The sequence below is a fragment of the Catharus ustulatus genome, chromosome 6 (assembly GCF_009819885.2).
Source record: "Catharus ustulatus isolate bCatUst1 chromosome 6, bCatUst1.pri.v2, whole genome shotgun sequence".
Lineage (NCBI taxonomy): Eukaryota > Metazoa > Chordata > Aves > Passeriformes > Turdidae > Catharus > Catharus ustulatus.
The window spans coordinates 35,950,742-35,970,657 of record NC_046226.1 but is presented as its reverse complement, the minus strand read 5'-3'; the positions used below and the strand labels follow the sequence as shown (position 1 = coordinate 35,970,657).

Here is a 19,916-nt window from a genome sequence, read left to right as displayed (position 1 = left end):
TGCTTTAAAGAAGCCAGTGTCAAACAACAGGGCAAGCCAATGCATAGCACAAATGCTTGAGGGCTTTATAATGCTTAACCATTTTGTTTTTGTGGTAGCTCTCCAGATCCATTTATCAGCTTTAATGCATGATTACAAGATACATTAATTTATTGAGCATCTTTGGTCAAGAAGAACTGGTTACAATGCTACAATTGAAAAAAACAGATCAAAACACCAAGAAAGAAAATTATGAGTTTTTATTTACACAGATGTTCTCATGAAAACCAGACTGTTACATGGTTGTAGAAAACTCACCACCCACAGTGAGTAAAACATAAAAGTTTGGATGAAAACCACACAGGAAAATGAGTGTGTTTATTGAGAAAAGATGAGATCCTTCCAACTACTTCAAACTAGTCAAAGAAAGTATCAGAAAGTCTGTTGGGACAATCCCATGGATCTCAGTCACTTCCCTGGGTTCCAACCAAGAGAGTAGTAAAATCATACCTCTGGGTGATGCAGGATATATATGCCACCAACATGGATTTGTTTGGGACAATATTAACACTACAAAATATTTTATATAGGCCTCTATAAAGTCAGTTGTTGAGATCCTGAGGAACATAAATTCTGTAAATTCTTAAGTTATTTGGTCATAAAATAATTTGAGTGGATTAGTGCAAATTAAACATAGCTGTGAGAAAGCAGTGATATGTACACCTACTGCTGTAAAAGAAAGCATATAGAGCAAAATGAAAACTCTGCTCAATGGACTTTGTAAATCCTGCCAGATCGGGCAGATGGATTTCAGAAAGATCAATAAAGACAGTAAACTCAAGGAGAACAAGCTAATGACAAAAGAGACACACTGTGCCTCTAGGCCACATTGAAGCCTACATGCCTCATATGCCTAAAAGCCAGTAAGACTTGAAATCTACAGTCCTGTACTACATATAAATCACTTACAAGTCTGGAAGAATTATAGCTGGATTCAGAAATAGCAGATCAATCATTAAAAATTCAAGAATAATGTATTTCTGAGATTTTTTTTTAATATTAGACATACCCTAAAGGAAAAAGAAAATCTTCCAATTCTACATGCACAGAATAATACACAAAATAATTACAAGCTGATACATAATCTTTATATCAATGAGTTTCTACAGTTGTAATGTCTAATAAAATGAGAGAAAATAAAATACTTCAACTGTGCTGTCTATTCACTCTATGAGCTACACACTGTCCCAAACAACCTCCAACGTGAGACACCTTCCCAGCTGTCAGAACAAGCTCAGTGTGGTTATCCCACTCAAAGTTCACACACCTGTTAACTCAAACCCACCACAGCAACACTGTATGTCTCAGAACAACAAAATCCCATCCTCAAAGACAAGCAGCTGGAAAATGCCTGTAACGTGCAGCACATATTGAAATTTCAGCATTCTAAAAATTCACCCAAACATGATCATACTTCCCTTTTGTTCACTGCTCCCTGATAACAGCAAGCATACGTTTTGTTTAAAAAAAAAAAAAAAAGGAAGGAAAGGAGGAAAACTTGTATATATCTGCCTTCTGCATATAAACAATTTACATGGAAATTATGCAAAAAGCAGTGTTTTTCCTTTTCTATTCACACAGACTAAGTAGGATTTCACTCATCAAAAATCTAAATTAAACATGATGAATTCAATACCAATTCAAGATACATACCAAAAGCCTAAACACAGCATTTCAGAGGTGATTGATTTCCTAAACCTTAATCTGTGGTCTAACATTTAAGATTTGTAAACTAACTCTCACGGGAAGAATATATTTTCATTATAAAATAGCTAGAAGCTGGCATCTAAAAGTAAAAGCCAAATTCCAAACAAATCTTGGCACAATGAGTTTGCACTGCATCAATATTTAGCTTTCTCTTGTGATGTCCTCTTACCTAACTTCCATAAGATGTCAGTCTACGTACGGTTAAATTTTACATTCTATAGTACTTTATTGCAGCCACAGTAGTGAACCCACAAGACAGCACAGGTATACAGAACACACATATATACATCAAGATCAATCTGGATATTCTCAAGGGCAGTGAAGTTTTTGCCTAAACCCAATTTAGATGTGGATCAATAATCCAGAGGCAACAATTACTGCTTGTACGAAAGCCTGACAGAGGCTGGGCTCACTCACTCTTCCGATTAGTTAAATTTCACAAATCTTCCAGTTCTGTCACACTGTGTAACAATAAATAAATGTATACACAAACGGTGAGGTTGAGATTTCCGACACTGGGAAATCTCAGAGAATGGCATACCTAGAGCAAACTGGAACTTCACCTTTGGAAGATTACCTGCAGGATATGGCTTCCCCTTGGTCCTTACGCCAGTCCATGATTCTTTCAAACATCTTCGCAACTGAATGCTACAATCTCTCTCCCTGATTTTCACAACATATGGAGGGTAATGCTGACCAGCCCTCCCTGGCACAACAAACATCACTGCAGAGCTGCCCTGAACCTGCTTTTTCAAACCAATCTCAACAGAAGATGCACATGGAACTGCACTGGTTTTTAGTAAGGAACAGACATTAAATTCCTTCTTGAGGCAAGGAAAACACTCGTTTCCAATCACATTTTTCATGCTTTCTGTTTAGCCTGGTAGATGTTTGGAAGTCCTAAGTATGATTCATGTGTACAAGGACAGTATGAAAGGCAAACTGCTTTTCTTATAGGAATATAACAGCAAAGCAAAATAATTGGAGATGTGCAATTGGGGTTTTTTTTTAAAGAGTATCCAATAAAGAACATGCAAAATTCATGTATTAATTGTTTCTTTCATTATTCCATTTAAACTGTGTTTCCTTGCACTGAATTAAAACTTCAAGCCCAAAATGACAGTATAGTCAAGGTTTCTAGGACACACCTCTCTTTGCTGAAATTGTAAAACACTTGAAGAATGCTGTATGAACATACGTGTATAATTAACTAAAAAGATGGAAAAGAGCTGGGATGTGTGCTGGTGTGCTCTGAGGACAATTCAGAATAAACTTTCAAGTGTGTCTGAAAATCCTTTCTTATTCAAGCAGTTATGATTGTGATGGTCTAAGGACATATGGCAGCAGTACCTTTTTTGTAGTGCAAATGACATAGGTGGAAAAGAGCAAACAATACTGGGAGCACAAGCTGCTCATCAGAATTCAAGGTAACACAGAAATGCTGCTGGCGTGATGTGAATGAGCCAGAAAGTCAATAGAGGATAAAGAGGTTAAGTGCCTTTTTCCAGCTGCAGAGCCCTGGATACACCTATATCTAGAGTTTCCTTAGAGCAAAGTTTAACAGGTTTAAGAGCTAATCTTCTAATGTCAGCAGGACTTAAACACAAACTAAAACAATGAGCAGAACAGGTCTGATAACATCATGAATAAAAGCCTTTGTGAAGGTGAGCAGCAGAGAAGAGACTGACTCTTCATAAAACCTCAAACTGCAGGAGCTGCAGGAAGGACAGGGAGGACAAATCTTCAGTGTTGTGGAGCAAGCAGCAGTACATTTTCAAACACATGCTCAGAACAGTATTCTCTGGACTGACACAGAGCACCTCGATGCAAAAAGACAGTGCCTCGTACTAAGCAGCTCCTGACAATGGCATTTAATCTTACTAATAATATATTTTTTAAAACAAAGATATTTCTACTACATAAAACACCCAAACCAAAATGAATTATACACAGTGACCTGCAAAGTACTCAAGAATACATCAGAGGGAAGATTTGCAGTGTGAACTATCAGCAGTTTTGCCCCTTTATCTTCTCTATAGGAAGTAATTTGGAATGTAGTAGACAGGTCTCCTGCTGCCAATTATTTTTTTCTCTACTTGGAGATCTTTGATTTATTGGTCCTTTCACTGCTCTCTGAAAATGATACAGATTTAATTTCTTCCTCTACAAGTTGCCCCTTATATTGACACTTCAGAGAGTTTGAAGATTTCTGAAAAGTTGGTAGCCTTAAGACAGAAGGACTGTGAATATGTGAAAAAGAAGGCAGCTGTGGATTAATTAGCACTTTTGTGCCTACACATCTAAGTCGTGGCTGCACTCAATACTACTTTGCTTCAACTATTAACTGACTGCAAAGTCCCAATATTACTTCTTTAATTTTAGAATCTAAACTTGTGAAAGGAAGTAATTTGCCACATGAAACCAGCACCTTTAATGAAAATTTTTAAATAAATAAAAGTCCCTCTATGTAGTAACCTGTGAGCAGCTGTAGACTAGGATCAGAGAGAGTGGTTAGGCTGCAATGTAAAAGTGGAAGCAAGGGGATTTTTAAAACTGGCTTTTTCAAGAAGTAAGACAGTGATATTTGAAAACAGCCAAGGTTTAATGCATGTAAACAACAGCTGACAGGAGCCTGTGTAAGCACTCCTTGAGTACACATTGCAACAAATGGAACAGGGAACAAAAAATCTGCTGAAACAGAATATGTAAAAAGTCTGGTGCCTACCCTTCTGGCATAGATTTTTGTCTGTATGTGCCTCCAGTAGAGCCAGTGTCACTCGAGGAGGATAAGTTGCTTGGAGAGTTCCGGCACTGCTGCGATCTTGCTAAGGCAATGGAGGAAACGGTGACGTAGACATCGGAGCCAGGGGACAGCCTGTTCAGAGCAAAGGAAGCCTCACATCAGCAGGGCCACGCTGCAAGGCACACAATAACACCCTGCAACTGCCACAGCTGCAAGCAAGGGCAGCATGGAGATAGCAGAAATCCCATTAGCTGAAGGATCAGACATTTCCCCCTTATTCATCTACTGGAAACCATGATAAATCAGCTGTAACAACCAGGATGCATGGGAAGAAATAAAGAAAGGCCAATGTGGGAAGAAAATACTGGCACACACAAGGAAAACATTCTGGTTTCTAAAGTCTGTTGTTACAGATTGATTGTAAGCAGTAATGAAACATGACATTCCTCATCAAAATACCAAATAGAAGAAAATACTCCTAATTCTCATACCAAGCTCTTGCCTAGAATTTAAACTAACTGTAATGAGGTGCCTGTGCAAACTCTTCCAAGAGTATCAAGCTTATCTTTGCCACCAAACTTATCCACATTAAAACACAAGGGCTAAAAAAAATTGCAATGCAATCTATACATGCCACCTTAAAATTCTCCCTAAAAACTTGACATTAATATAAAACTATCTCAACAGATCAAGAACTCTGTTTGAAAACACAGACCTGAGTCACATGAAACCTTCACCTGTCAGAATAATCATACAGCAAATCAATAAATCTAGAACTGCAACACATGTAGCTGGGCAGAATAGCTGTAAGCAGGAGGCTTACAGTGTCCAACTCATATCCTGCTCTGTAGCCAAAGGCTTTTTTATATAACTGCTAGCTTTGTGCATTTTGTTTCCCAAACCTCAGCAGAATTCACTGCTGTTAGCTGATTCTTTGTTCTACTCAGTCGTGATGGAAGCTATTCAAAACTTTTGCAGTGATTTAAGTGAAGTCTGAGTTATGCCATTCACGAACATCAAACCTCTACTGTGAGCAAAAGCCTTTATTCATTTTATCTAGGAAAAACACTAATTTGCACAAGCGAAATAATTTAATATTTGAAAAACAGATAATAACTTCAGTGAAACATATAGATAAAATTGCCTCAGCACCCAGCTTGGGTCTTGGGCTTTAGAAGACCTTTAGCCTAGCCATTTAATCTCTAAAGGAGTGGTAGTTTTTAAATTAGCTCTCACCACAATACTGTAAAAACTTGAAAAGTTAAAAAATATTTTTAATATTAAAAAAACAGCTACTGAACTGATTAATGCTCCTTATGTATGCATATATATTGAAACAGTATGCGTATATATACTTATATTTACATTTATATCAAATCGGCATTGTCCTCCTAAGTACTTTGCAAGAAAGCAGTAAACCAACAAAATCTTAAAAAGGAAAGAACAGTAGGACTGGATCAAGCATCTTGATCACCTGGAATTTCATGAAGTGCATATAACTAATAGTAACTGTTTTCCTGAGACAAAAAAAGGCATTATCTAAGGCCTGACCATGGTAAGTACTACACCAAATCCAGTAATGCCTTTCTAGTCTACCAAACGCATTTTAACTTCTCACATTTATCAAGCAATGATTTTGAAATATTTAATTGCAAAGAACATGGTTGACTTGAAAACTTGGAGACCCATAAGCCAAGCAGTTTATTTTCCCAGAAGCACTCCTATAAAAAGAAAAAACAATTACTTGGCCACACAAAAATGTACTTTCATTAGCATTCACTCACCTAAAAAGGCACACACATTTAAACTCAGTTATGCTTGCAGAGCAACACACCAGTTTAAAAGTATGACCTCTTCTCCCAATACTAAATTAGAATTGATGGCAAGGAAACCAATTACTTTTCAAATAATTTTAAAAAAATTATTTCCTGTTGAAAAATCCTTACATTTTCATTTCAGATTCAGCTATGCCTTGTCTTTATTTCCTATGCCTTCCCAAAAATTGACAGCACTGTTCAGAAGGAACATCAAGATTTCAGAACTAATAGAGTTCTAACTCATTTACAAAGATGAAAGAGCTTGAGGGTAAACAAAATTGTATTATAAATGTGGTCTGAACAATAGAAATGAACAACCAGTCAGGTAGGACATTCTTTTATTTAAAGCAGAAGTGTATTTTTTGTTAGTACAGTTCACAATTGCACTAAAACACACTAATACTACAAGATATTTCATTCTGTGTGAAACATATAAGAGGAGAGAACTTTAAAGCAAATTAGTCCAAATTGACTTTTGAGCTGCTTTGAAATCTTTTGATGAAAGCCACTTACCAAGACAAAAGGTGTATTGTGTTGTGTTAGCAGTATACTCCTACAGCTAAGATAATCTGAGCCTGTCTTTTATTTATAATTAAAAACCATACTAAAGCAAGCTCTTATCTATTTCAAAAGAGAGTTTTAAGAAGAAATGCCAAAATGGTTAGGTGCACGAGTCCCACAATTGTATTTAAAAATAGGCCAAGCGTCCATTACATTAAACAGATACAATTACATTGCAGTCAATTGAACTGGGATTATCCCATGCATGATTTAGTTCTAACAGACCTAGTTCATCCTGAAAGAACTGGTTGAGACTTGCAAAGTGTGGGAAGAACAGCATCTTTTGTGAAAGGCAGTGAGTGGAATGGGCATACATTTATTTTGTTTAATATGACAACACAGACATTGAAAGCATCCATCTTGCTCTTAATAAATTAATTTCCTTGTCATTAGCTGTAATTTTCCCCACACATTCAGTATGCATAGGTATGTAGTACACACATCATAAGCAAAATGTCAGTCTAGGTCCCTTTGTGCCTATGGCCTAAAGCAGTCTAATTACAAGATCACACACAGGTGTTTTTTCCTGTAAAACTGTACAGGCACAGGTCCTATACAACTTCTCCTGCAAAGAGCTGCAGGGCTCAGAAGCTAAGAAGGGTCAGGCTGGCAGAAGAGGGAAAATGGGCTTACAGTCAGTGCTGAGTTGGCAAACTGAATTCTTACTTTGCACTTGCTGGAGCACTCCAGTGTGACCACTACTGTATTTGTTAATGACAATTTTTCATTTGTTGTTGCCAATTTTAATTTTTCAAAGCCCTTATTTGATTACAAGGCCCATCGTATCTCTGAACTGAAATCTTCCTGAAGCGGTTGAAGTCAACTGAGGCTATAATTTGAATACATAAAATATTAACAATGCTGGGCACACTTCCAAATATGAGACGGCCAAAATAAGTAGAACAAATGATTATAACATAATTTATCTCTCTACCTTTGTTCTTAATCTGAAGAGGGCAAAGACATCTTTTCTAATGGAAGAATTTTGAAAAGCAAGTTTAATTAATACACATGAAGCATTCAGAAACTATAGTAATGGGCACCACTGTAAAGCTTAGAGGGGAATTTGCAATGGCATCTTTACAACAGGATTTGAATGTCATCCAGTAAATAAGGGACAGAGTATTGAAGAGAAAAAAAAATTAAATAGCACTTCTTTAATGAGCTGTATCCACTGTGTGAATTGAATAAGACAGATGTCCTCGGTTAAAAGAAATTCTTGTAATTTAATCAAAGAAGCATCTGAACATACAGTTACACAAGAGTTCTGAAAAAAACAGCACAGCAAATCTTAATTCTGGAATGCTTACCTTCCATGTGTTTGAGTTTTACAGTCCTAATAATACTGCAAGCCACAACAATTCCCTGCAAACACTGTCTCAAATGCTCTCATGTTCAAAGGAAATCAATCCACTCCATTCAAAATGGAAAAACCCAGCACTTTTGAGGAAGGGGATAGTGAATGAAACAGAAAATGCCATTATGCTGTCATGTTGTACCTTCTCATGTTTTTGGGTTTTATTCAATTTGATCATCACCTTTCAGAAAACACATATTGCAACAAGAAAAGATAAAGAGGTAGGCAGTGGGACACCAGAAGTATAGAAGAGTTTGTGTACGATGACACACTGAACAAGCTCTGTGGCCCCAGGGATTATAAACTTATTCTCTCTGCTTCATTTCACCCAAACATGAACTACACTGGATCAAGCAATCAGTGATTACTCACTATCCCTCATAACAAAAGAACAAGTAGGAGGTCTAGAACTACCAAAATTAGCAGGAACCTGGATGAGGATACCAGCTACACCAGTACAGGGGCACCCAGCTCCAGGCAATCTTACACAGCAGACAGCCAGGGGACTGTCAGACCTGGTAGAAAGTCTTCCTCTACATTTGTAAGCATTTCTTATGCTTTTCCCTGGTCCCCATTGATGGCCCTTGTCAAACAAGAACGACCAAATCTTGACATGACACAGCATGGCTCTTTCTCAGATGTTTTTACATTGCAGGAGTTTGGCCGCACAGGCATGCATATCAACAAACCTTTGATTTTCCACTGCTACATCCAGCTCTAGGTCCCAGAACTGGTAGGAAGTGTGTGGTATATAATTTCATGTTAGTACACGTTCTAATTTGAAAAATGAGATCATTTAAATAACAAATCTGGAAACCCCGTGAGGTAGGTAGTGCGTGTACTATAACGCTACTTGACGGGTGGCAAGATGAGCACAGACACCAATTTGTTTATATTTGGAAAAATGTCACCGATCCAAGATAAACTGCAGCAGATTAGGATTTTTAGGTAATATGGGAAGAGTTTGAAATAGAATCCACCTGCAGGAATTAACCTATAAACTACAACTGGCATAATTACTATCACTGACTACATGGACATCATTCAAGTAAGTATGGCATCTTAGGGCAAGACTGTGCTTTAAAGTTCTCAATATGACACAAAACCAATCAATAATACTGTTCTAATGCTTCCATACTGCGGAATTTTACTGCCAATGTATGACTGCAGTCATGCCATAGTTAAGTTTTCCATTTGGTTTAAAATACTAACTCAAAATTTTCTAGTTAAGATCCTTGAGCTTTCATCCAACAGTACTCAATTGCAGACAGAAGTGTTCAAGTCCAGACTTAGGTCTTCAACATGCTTTGATCACTGATTTCCACACTTTTTCAAATATCCGTCCAATCAAGTTTTATGACTAATTAATTAAGAACAGATTATTATCTATCATTATCTCCTCTCCCTTCCTTGCACATTTTTTCTTGATAGAGTATGGAAACCAAGTGTACAAAAAACCTGAAAATTTTGAGGGGGGGGGGAATACATTTAAAAAATCAAGCTCTATAATTACATGTTCTCCAATAACATTAGCTCTGAGTTTACTTCACACGCATGTGGTTTATTGTTTTTTCCTTAACATATCCTTCTGATACTCATTCTGGGTTATAGGCTATAAAGGATCCCACATGGATTCATCAATATTGTGAAATAAACCATAACTTTGGATTTATTGAATTCATATTATTAGATTTTTCAGTCCTAATGTTGCAATAACATTAGAGATTTATTTTAAGATTTATAAGGTTCTGGGTTATTTTTCCCGCCTACAAATACCCACCTATATCAATAATGACTACATTCAAGGATCCAGGTAGTCTGAAGATCACAGAAAAAGAGCTACTAAGTTGGATTTATGAAGACAATCCAAATAAGGTAAATTCAAATACTCTGCTGGTTAGACACAGGACTGGGCATTTGTCAGTCTTCTCAGAATGAGGGGTTGTCAGGCAACATACTCTCCCACCTACAACAGCAGTCTCTATGGGGAGATGATGTCTGGATGAATATGAAATCCTCCTGTTCTCAAGACTGGTAATCCAGATTTTATTTATTTTTAACATACTTAAATGGACTAAAGTGAGCAAATCACAGCAGAGCACCATCACTGCTGCCTGAACCAGAAATATGCATGGATTTCAGCACCTCCTCCTCAGTATTCTTTAGGGTAAATATGAAAACAGTGACGAAAAACTAAATGAGACAGTAGTTAACAGGGCTATGAGAAACACACTTTTGTTGATTTTAAGACTTTGCACAATAAGAAGCATCTGAGCTTTCTGAAAAGCAAAGCTTTCTTTTATCATGTAGAGAAAAGAAAAATGAATCTTGCAGTGAACCTATTTTTGACATTTTTCCCCCTCCTGTATTTCTTAAAAATGACAAAAATTTATTTCTTCCCTTTAACTGACAAGATATTAAGTTTATGCAAGTGATGATATATTTAAACTTGATTCACCCAAGACTAACATGTTCAGCAGACCAGAAAGATGAGAAAGACATTTTCCATGCATCCAGAAAAATTCCCAGTGAAATTTAAAAGCTACTTTGATAACATACTTTTAAGGATAAAAGATCCAATATAAGCCTTTTTGAATAATAATAAAAAGAATACTTGAAAGAATGCCTAGAGGAAAAATAAACAAAAACCCAGCTACACGCCCTGAAAATGAAGGAAATGAAGAGTCAAAGTTTCACTTTTTGTAAACAAACACTAAGAAAATGTAATTTTCACTTTGCAAATATTTATCAGACCATAACTCCCCTCTAGAAGCCTCCAGAGACTGGATAAATCTTGAATGCGTTAGGCGTGTGATGTTGCCACACACAATTTTATGCACCAGGAACACAGAATTGTTAACGCCCCTTTTCTCAGGGCAGCCAAAGGCTCTCTCTTCCACAGGAGCCAGCTCCAGACTCCACCCAAGCTCTCTGGTTAATACCTGGTGAGATGGAAGCACCTGGAAAAAGCAGCAACTCAACAGAATCTGATAATCTGGCACTGCCTTAAGCTTTTCCCAAGTATTACTCTGCCTTCTGGAACTGCATAAGGAGTTTGTTCAGCACTGGAGAGAGCAAAAAAACAACACTAGCTCAGCTGCTGTTCCTTCAAGTTCAGCATCTGCCTTCAGCTCTAACAGGCAGATATAGCCTGTAGCCATGCAATTTTTGTTGGTCCAAATATATTATTTGAGAATTAAGTCCAGCATTTCAGTGGCTTCTGCAACCTTTTTTAACAGACAAACTAGTCAGGTTGTCTGTGAAATCATGAGTGCCTTCAGTGTTGCAGGTTTTTTTTTTCCAAATCCCACAGATGGGAGCTTTTAAAGTACATATTTAAGAAAAAGAAAGTAAAAATATTAAGTCCTTAGCAACCACTGCAATTTCCTAACAAGGTATCCAACACACAAGTTTCAATTTCACGCTGGTAGTTTCTTGGTGTTGGCTGTACCATCTTTGAACATGTTTTTCCATCCCCAGTTCTTCAGGACGTGAAAAAGATTTTAAGTTGTTTCATTAGAACTCTCTTCTATATTTTCTACAATATGCATCTTATTACTGCTTTATATTTTTCATCCAAAAAGATGATCAGAATCTAAAGCTTTTTTGCCCCCTAAGGAATTATCCAAATTAAGAAATACAAACTATTAACTTTTTCCCTCCACAGATCTCATTGAAAATGCAGAGACAAATTTGTGTAGATAATCAGTAACAATGATAGTTCATTTGATTGCTGTCAAATACATCTTTTTCCGTGAAAGAATGAAAATACTGTGACATAATGGACCTGATACCTTTATCATAATCATTGCTTTCTTGTTTAAAGAACTCAAAACAACAAAAAACCCCAAATCACCCTAGAGAAATCCAAACTCAGAACAATTTCTCCTCCAGCCTAAAATGTCTGAACATTCCCCAATCAGATAAATCTGCTTTCTGTACTAGTCAGAATTCTCTTGCTAAAAACCCTGTCAGATAGTATTTCTGCCTTGGGTGCTTTAGGCAGTTCCACCAAGCCAATGAACAAGATAAATTTTTAATTTATTTTTTCCAAATGCAGAAGTTCATGAACACTTAGCTCTAAAACTCTGACTGTAACTCATTTAAAATTTCAATAACTGTACAGCAGTTTCAGAATACCATGCAACACAGGGAAACATCCCAGCATACTTCATTTTGGGGTTAAACATGCCAGGAAAGGTATTTCCTTTTGACTATTGTTTCACTCACAGTCATGCTGTCTTTTGTCTAATTAAAACCAAGATTAAAAGTGATCTTCAGATACTTAGATAAAACTCCTGTGAATTTTTCCAGACAAGATTCAGAGCAGCAATGAAAAGCCATTTGTGAAGAAGACACGTACCTCCGGCTCTCCAATGGGCGCCCATCACTAGAGATGCTTCGGGGAATGTTGGCTCGTTCTGGGGGTGGCATTTTTCCTTCTCCTTTTCCAGAGCTAATCCTAGATGGTACTGGACTTTGGATTTGAGACGGTACCTGAGCCACATGAGGTCCCTGTCCTTTGCTCGCATTTCGCTGCCATTTATTATTATTTCTGAAGGGAAATTTGAATTCATATGACATTCCTTCATTCACTTTGTACTCCATCACTGGCATACGGTAGTTTTCTGAAGAACTCCTGTAAATAAAATAAATTTAATCTGCAGCTATAAAAAAAAAATACATGTCCTGCTCACAAGAAGAGAAATCTGAAGACAGAAACTGAATCAGTCTATGAAAGCATGAGATTTTCCATTTAAGAAACATTTATTTAACAAATTTTAGGCTTGCACAAGAAAAAGGACTAGTGATGGCGAGCTTCTGCCTCTTGGTCCTGGTAAGTGATCCACAACAGACTACCATGGAATCTGCCTTGTTGGCCTCGCCCCTGATTCTCATGCACTAACCACCCTGTTGTCATCACCACTGAGCACTAGACAATAAAACAATGCCTAACCCAATGCCTGTCCTTGTCTATCCCTCCAGAAGAGCTTATAGCTATCCATTCCATCATTCCAGTTAGTCAAGGTCATACTCTTCATCTGATTACTGGGTACAAGAGCTAAAAAGATATGTTAGAAGGTATTTCCCCTTCTTAAAAAAGCCATGGGCTCTAGAATTTACCTGCACCCAGACAAATAAGACCTGAAATGTCTGTTCTTTTTGAGACACACCTTTCTGATGCACAGACATTAAAAGACAAGAGTCACATGAAATAAGGTGCTTTACATAACTTTCAAACACCTTTGGATTTGGAGTACCTCATTTGATAAATTTGCACATTATGAAAAGATTTGCTAGAAACTGTAGATGCCAAACCCCAAAGATGCCCACTGCTTCCTGAGGAACAGCACAGCATAAAAATCTGACTAGAACAGGACATAAGCTAATGCAGCCTACATAAGAAGCAGGGCAAACTTCTGCATACATTTCAAACAAGGCACTTGGAAAAAAGACGTGATCTTCCACTTGAGTAAGGCAAGTTTTGGTATTTCGCTTGGCAAATGGATATATCTCCGAGTGAATACTGAGTATTTTTGATTCAGGATTACTTTATCTACATACATCACTCTCTAATGCAAAGAAAAATAAAAAATCAGTGCAAAATTCTGAACCCACAGCTCTTCATCTAAGCAATCATACCATTAGGCGTGAGAAATACTAGTATATCTTCCCTGCAAAAACAAAAACAAGACAGAACTTGTTATCTGACCATGCTGACATAAGCAAGTTGTCCAGTCTAATGGGAAAAGACAAAATGAAACAATGCTGAGGTCTTGCTGCCAACAATATGCTCATTTTGTGGTTTTATGCTGGTCTACCCTCCAGTCTTTATGTCTAAATTAAATTATCAGTTGGAAGGCACAGAGGTGTGCTTCTGAAGCACATGTAGGTCAGCTTCACCTGACAGTCTCCCAGGCCACTCTGATCCACTGCACGGTAGAAAGGGATGAGCAGGACATAAGGCCACTCACAACTCAACTACAATATTGATAATTGATATCCTTTGTTTTTTTCTTTTCTCTTCACATTTTGTCTCTGTTATTCTTTATCTAGTGCTTATGTACTTCGTTTGGGTTTCTCTTTTTTCCCCCTGCACTGTACTTACCATTTAACAAGTAGGAATTTCCTCTTCATGCTGTGTCCTTAGCTTCAAGGTCAGCAATCAGTCCACTAAATGAGTTCAGTGGCAATGTTTTAATAACCATGGTTTAGTAGAGACTTAACCATAACAAGGTCTGGCTCTGCACATGGCATGAGAATGTGAATTGATATATTTTTGCATCTACAACTGACCTTGTACATGTGCCTGTTGCCAAGTCAGCTTATCTAACTGCACCCCTGATCTTCCTCCAACCTCATGCCAACCAATTTATTAGGCTAGGAACTGCTTCTCATATGAATTTAGCATTCCAAGCAGAACGGATCTTCATTTTAGTTATGGTCTGTAGGAGTTACTGTAGTAGAAATACTCAGTGACCTCCAGAGGACACAATGAAAGGACTCCAACTGCAGAAAATTGATTGTCAAAAGAGAAACTGCTTTGTGCAAATACTTAGTTGAAGTCTCTAGTAATACATGTAAGAAAGCCACAAACTCAAGACAGTTCTTGAACTTTTATGATTTTGGGTAGAGGAAATGAGGGTGGGGATCAAGAGTTGCTTTATGGAATTTTATCACTAGCAATAGCCCACCATGAACATTTTCTCACTAGACAGCAACAACAAAACTCTGAGTACAGTATTTCAAAAAGTGCAGTCATTTATCTTACTGCTAAGGGTTTGAATACACTGAAAGTAAGCCTGATTTTGGCTGTATTTAATTTAGTTCAGAAATAATAGGATCTGCACTTTCCACACTGATTTTTCTGCTCTAATCCTTTCATGATGATTGCAGCTGAACTTTCCATTTGCCCAGGCTGCTAAATACTGCACAAAAGCTTTCCAAATATCTCATGAGTGACCTTATGCCACTGCTCATTTTAATCCCTGACATGTATTCAATTTTCCACTGACAACTAAAGGACAAATAAAACTCCTTTTCTCTCTGCTCCTCTTCTGCTAGCATTTACAAAAGGAGTTAGTGTTGCTTACAGTAGGAACAAACATGGATTTTTCTTTTATACAAGTACCATGTCTTTTCTCAGACACACAACTTCATATCAATATAATAAATATGTGTTAAAGTTCAGTTCTAGTCTTAAGTATACAAAGATTTAGCAATTACACCTACAGAGGTATAGGCTGATTAAAAATAGCTGTGCAAAAATGCTCTTGGTCTCTCACTCCAAGGAACCCTTTGAACTTTGCTAACTGTACTTGCTTCTTGGCAAATCTATACTAAGCTTTCAGCTTGCCTGCAGGCTAATTTATTCTAGTAAACATCATTCCATTTTGATAATATAGCAGCATTTCTAGGATACAAATACTGGATGTCAGGAATATGCGATTAGACTTAGTGATGTGGCTGAAGGCTACAGACAACGCTGAGAACTCATAAAAATTAAAAAAGCTTTGGTGTGAATTCAGGAAAAATGGAGGGACTTAATGTCCAGTATACAAAAAAGCATCTATTACTGTTTATTTCTGATGAAGCAACAGTTTTAAACTATAAAAGCAGCAATATAATTGCCATGAACTTCAGGCTTAGTACAGACGGGAAGCGAGAGAGATGCAACAAGATCTATGGAGTAAAGAAGAATTATCATTTGCAGCAATTTCTCTGACCAGATCCATTCCTTTGATAAACCCTCATCATTTACAGTCTTACTTATTGTGAAAATAGAAGCACGTAAGTCTACTCCTAGCTTTCAAGAATTATATCCACAGGCAGTACAATCTACTAGCAAATGGGAAAGCAGGCAGGAACGTGCGCAATCAATTTTGATACATGTTAAACACACAATAATGACTAAAAAGTTGTTTGATTTCCATGTTAAATTCCATGGCTACATGAACTCCTTCACACGTTATGAAATTTTCAATTAATATTTGGAGGGCATGGAGACAGAATATGGGCAGTTTTTCCTGCTCTCTTCTTCCAACTTTAATATACTGGATGCTGTATTATAATTCTACCGCATTTTTTTGGAGGTTAACACTCTGTGGGGGTTCTTCCCACAAAACAAGATACAATTTTCAGAGCAAACACAGCTACTGCAAAATACCTGCGTGGCGTGCAGTCCTCATAGGGAGGGACAATGACGACCTTCACTGTCACCGATGTCCTGAGCAGATCAATCATTTGCTCGTGGCTCAGGGTGGCCACGGCCACCTTGCAGATCTCCACCAGGCGGCTGCCCTGGCGCAGCCCCGCCTGCCAGGCGTAGCCGTAGGGTTCCACGTCTGCCACAATGCCCTCGTAGTTCACGTGGAAACCCAGCTGTCCCAGGCCATTCCTGCGCAGGGTCATCTCCACTGTTTCACAGCCCTTGGTCACAAGCTGGGAATTGAAACGTAGACAGAATTTAATGCATTGGCACACCTCCGAGGCAAGCAGAGGTCACGGGGCTCAAGTTTTGAACAACCAACTCCCAAGGATCATGGTGGGACATGATCAAGGGATATATATTGCAGTCCTAGGTACATATTCAGTTGAAATGAGTCTTTTTGCTCAAACAAATATTTTCAGTAGAATCTGGTTACTCAAGTTCTGCCTTGGAATTTTTACTGCAACCACAGGAATTTTTGAAGATACATGGCAGCACACAATAGAAAAACACATGGAGTTACACAAGCATCTCTGTCTTTTACACTTTAGTAACCAAAAAACCATTTTCCATTTCTGACTGTTTCAGGAAATGGCAAAATTACTTTTCAGTCAATGTGCTAGCATGCAGCTACTAAGCACAGTAAACTGGGGACTACGCCAAATCTTCCATGTACCATGAATATCATCAAGAGCAACTTAAGGCCCAGATTTCCTTTTTTTTCTGTAGTTGTAATACAACTGCAGTGGTGAAATTACAGTAAAGAAAGTAAAATTTAGCACATTCTTACATAACTTAACTGGATATAAAATGAGCATAGACAGATGTTTTATAAGGAGATACCATGATTCACTGCATTTTTAGTTTATCACATGCATTCAGAGAATATCTGAAGGTTGCAGCAGGGTTTGGGATGGCACCCTGCTGGCAACATAATAAGTTAGTCTCAAAGATATTGCAGATTCCTTTGAAACAAGATACAGCAAGCCTATAAAACAGAGAAAGGGAAGGGAAACAACGACAAGAAATAATGTGACACTTCTGTACTTGTTGTGTGGGAGCAACTTACACATCTGAAGGATCTGGTCTTTTTAATATATTAATATATTGATACACACACAGCCAGGTGAGACTAGTTGATATCTGATAAAAGTAACAGCAATATTCAGTTTTGAGAAATAGAAGCAGGGAAATCCTTCCAAATTTTATAATAAGCAATTAAAGTAGCTTTAGGAATCTCAGGCTTTATTTGAATTGAAGCTTTACTTGGCTGAGGGGTGAGAGGAGAAAGCAAAGAAGGGGAACCAAACAAGAGAAGACATTCTAACCTCCAGCCTTTTGACGATCTCTTTGATGTCATCAATGTTGCTGATGAAGCTCTCCAAAGAAACACATTCACCTCTCTCATAGAATATTTTGATATTTGTGTCAGTTGAAGTCCACCCTATCACATCTCGACAAGAGCAATTGAACACCACGCTTTTTGTGTCCTGTTCAATGAGGACTATGAACTCATTGGAGATGCCTAGGAGACAGTCTATTTCCATACCCTTGCTGTAGTCCTTTGCATGGACACTCCAGACAATAGCACCAGAACTATAGATCTCTGCTCCTGGATAAGGTTTGGACTTCTCCTTCTTTTTTGAAGCAAGTGAGATGAAGGGGAACTTGCCAGAAGGGTCAATGGGTGTGTTGGTTACATTCTTCTCTGCCAAGTCTTTCAAGTACTCTTGCCGGGTCCTGGTGGCCATCGCGCGGAACTTTTCTGATTTATGAGCAGCATTCTCTGCATTAATGACTTTGGCTAGTAAGAAGTCCCTGAACACATTTGATTTAGGAAACGTCACACCTTTTGGAATAGGTGGGCCAAAGGATGGTACATCTCTTGATCTTGTCACAGCAACACTAAATGAAATAAAAGAATAAGGAAGAAACACAGTGTTTCACTCTAGGTAAATTAAGCAGTTTTTGATTACAGACAGTACATTCTCTCAATTTTTCTTTTCTTTCCTCAGCAATACGTCTAAATTTACATATTAATGTTGCCAGTGTGGAGGTTACGCCCCTCCTTACTGTATAAACAGAAAGCCACCTTTTTGCACATAGGCATTTTTGAATCATTCCCACTACCACAGCTTAAAAAAAGCTTCAAGTATGAAACTGTAGGGGGGGGGGGTTTGATAAGTAATCATTCATACATGGCAGTTCTGAATTTTGTTTGGTTTTGCTACAAAAAGAAAATCTCTAACTCACACTATTAGAAGGTCTAGCTTAGAATGTAGCTACTTAATGCTGAAAGGCTCATCTGAAAGCAGTGCCAAGTGTATGATCACTAGAAATATAGATTAAATGAGCACACGAAAAAGATAAAGGCAATGAAGTCATCTCACAAGGCCAGTTGCACTAAAAAATCATCTGGTGACTGAATGCATATATACATCACACTACTGCTTTACATTTCAATAAAACATCTCACTAGTTGATATTGAATGCCAGTGGGTAGAGGGACAACTCTAAAAATACCAGAAATAAAAAACTTCTGAGAAGTTCAGAGATACACAGTAAGAACAGATACTTTGTTTTCCTACTCTTCTTTTAGTTCCTGTACCAAGTGATGGACTGACAATAAGATTGCCTTAGGCAACAGGGACCAGTTTAGCTGTTCTCAATTCTCTTTTGATATAAATCAGATGAGAGTTGTTTGGAACCACTGGATATTTGACATTCTAATCCAGTATCATTCACTTGGCAAACTATCCTAAGAGACTGAAACTCTACTTCGATAGTTTTGTGGCAAGAAATGTTCCAACAGTTCAAACAGGATTTACCACATATCTCTAACTAGATCTCAAAAAGCATTAACTAACTTTGGTCAAGATAACATGGTAATGGAAATAAAGAAGGATAGGATAAAACCTGATCACATTAGAAAAGTATGTGGTGTTTCACTTAATACTGGCTGATATTACTTTCACATTTTGATTTTATCTGAATTCTTAAACATAGTCAGAGAAATTTCCCCCAAAAATTCAGTAACTAAGATTTCAGAGTAAATCTTTTGAGGGGGCATACAGAAAAACCAAAAATAAAAATTAAGTCACCCAATCTACAACTGTATCTTCTGGTTTTGTGTAGTAGGATGGTTGGTTTGTTTGTTTTGCTTTTGCTGTTCTGAATTGCTTGGGGTGGTTTCCTAATTGGTTTTTCATTTGTTTGTTTTCTAATTATTATATTTTCTGGCAACTGATATTGAAAGATGACATTACTGTCATATTTCCTCCAAATGTATGCCAGTATATCTCAAAGTATGCAACAGGGGGTGCTCATGAAGTAACTATCAGACTCATCTTTCATGGTCCTCCTGAAGGGTCTGTTTTTAAGAAATGGAAGTCTAAGCATTAAACACAATTATTGGATGCAATGAAAACCTACCAGAAACTACCAGTAAGATTTTGTTTGGTTCAGTTTTCAGTATCATGAATC

At 37.5% G+C, this 19,916-nt stretch overlaps 1 protein-coding gene across 4 annotated transcripts in view; it reads right to left on the bottom strand.

The window, feature by feature from the left end:
* SIPA1L1 (signal induced proliferation associated 1 like 1) overlaps window positions 1–19,916 on the bottom strand; it is a 200,234-nt gene that overhangs the window by 24,487 nt on the left and 155,831 nt on the right. For all 4 annotated transcript variants that reach the window (XM_033061860.2, XM_033061859.2, XM_033061862.2 and 1 more), the window contains 4 exons: window positions 17,762–18,338; window positions 16,392–16,666; window positions 12,588–12,863; window positions 4,472–4,621 (listed from right to left, as the gene is read on the bottom strand). In XM_033061860.2, the coding sequence (XP_032917751.1) occupies window positions 4,472–4,621; window positions 12,588–12,863; window positions 16,392–16,666; window positions 17,762–18,338 (1,278 nt within the window). The remainder of the gene's footprint in view (window positions 1–4,471; window positions 4,622–12,587; window positions 12,864–16,391; window positions 16,667–17,761; window positions 18,339–19,916) is intronic.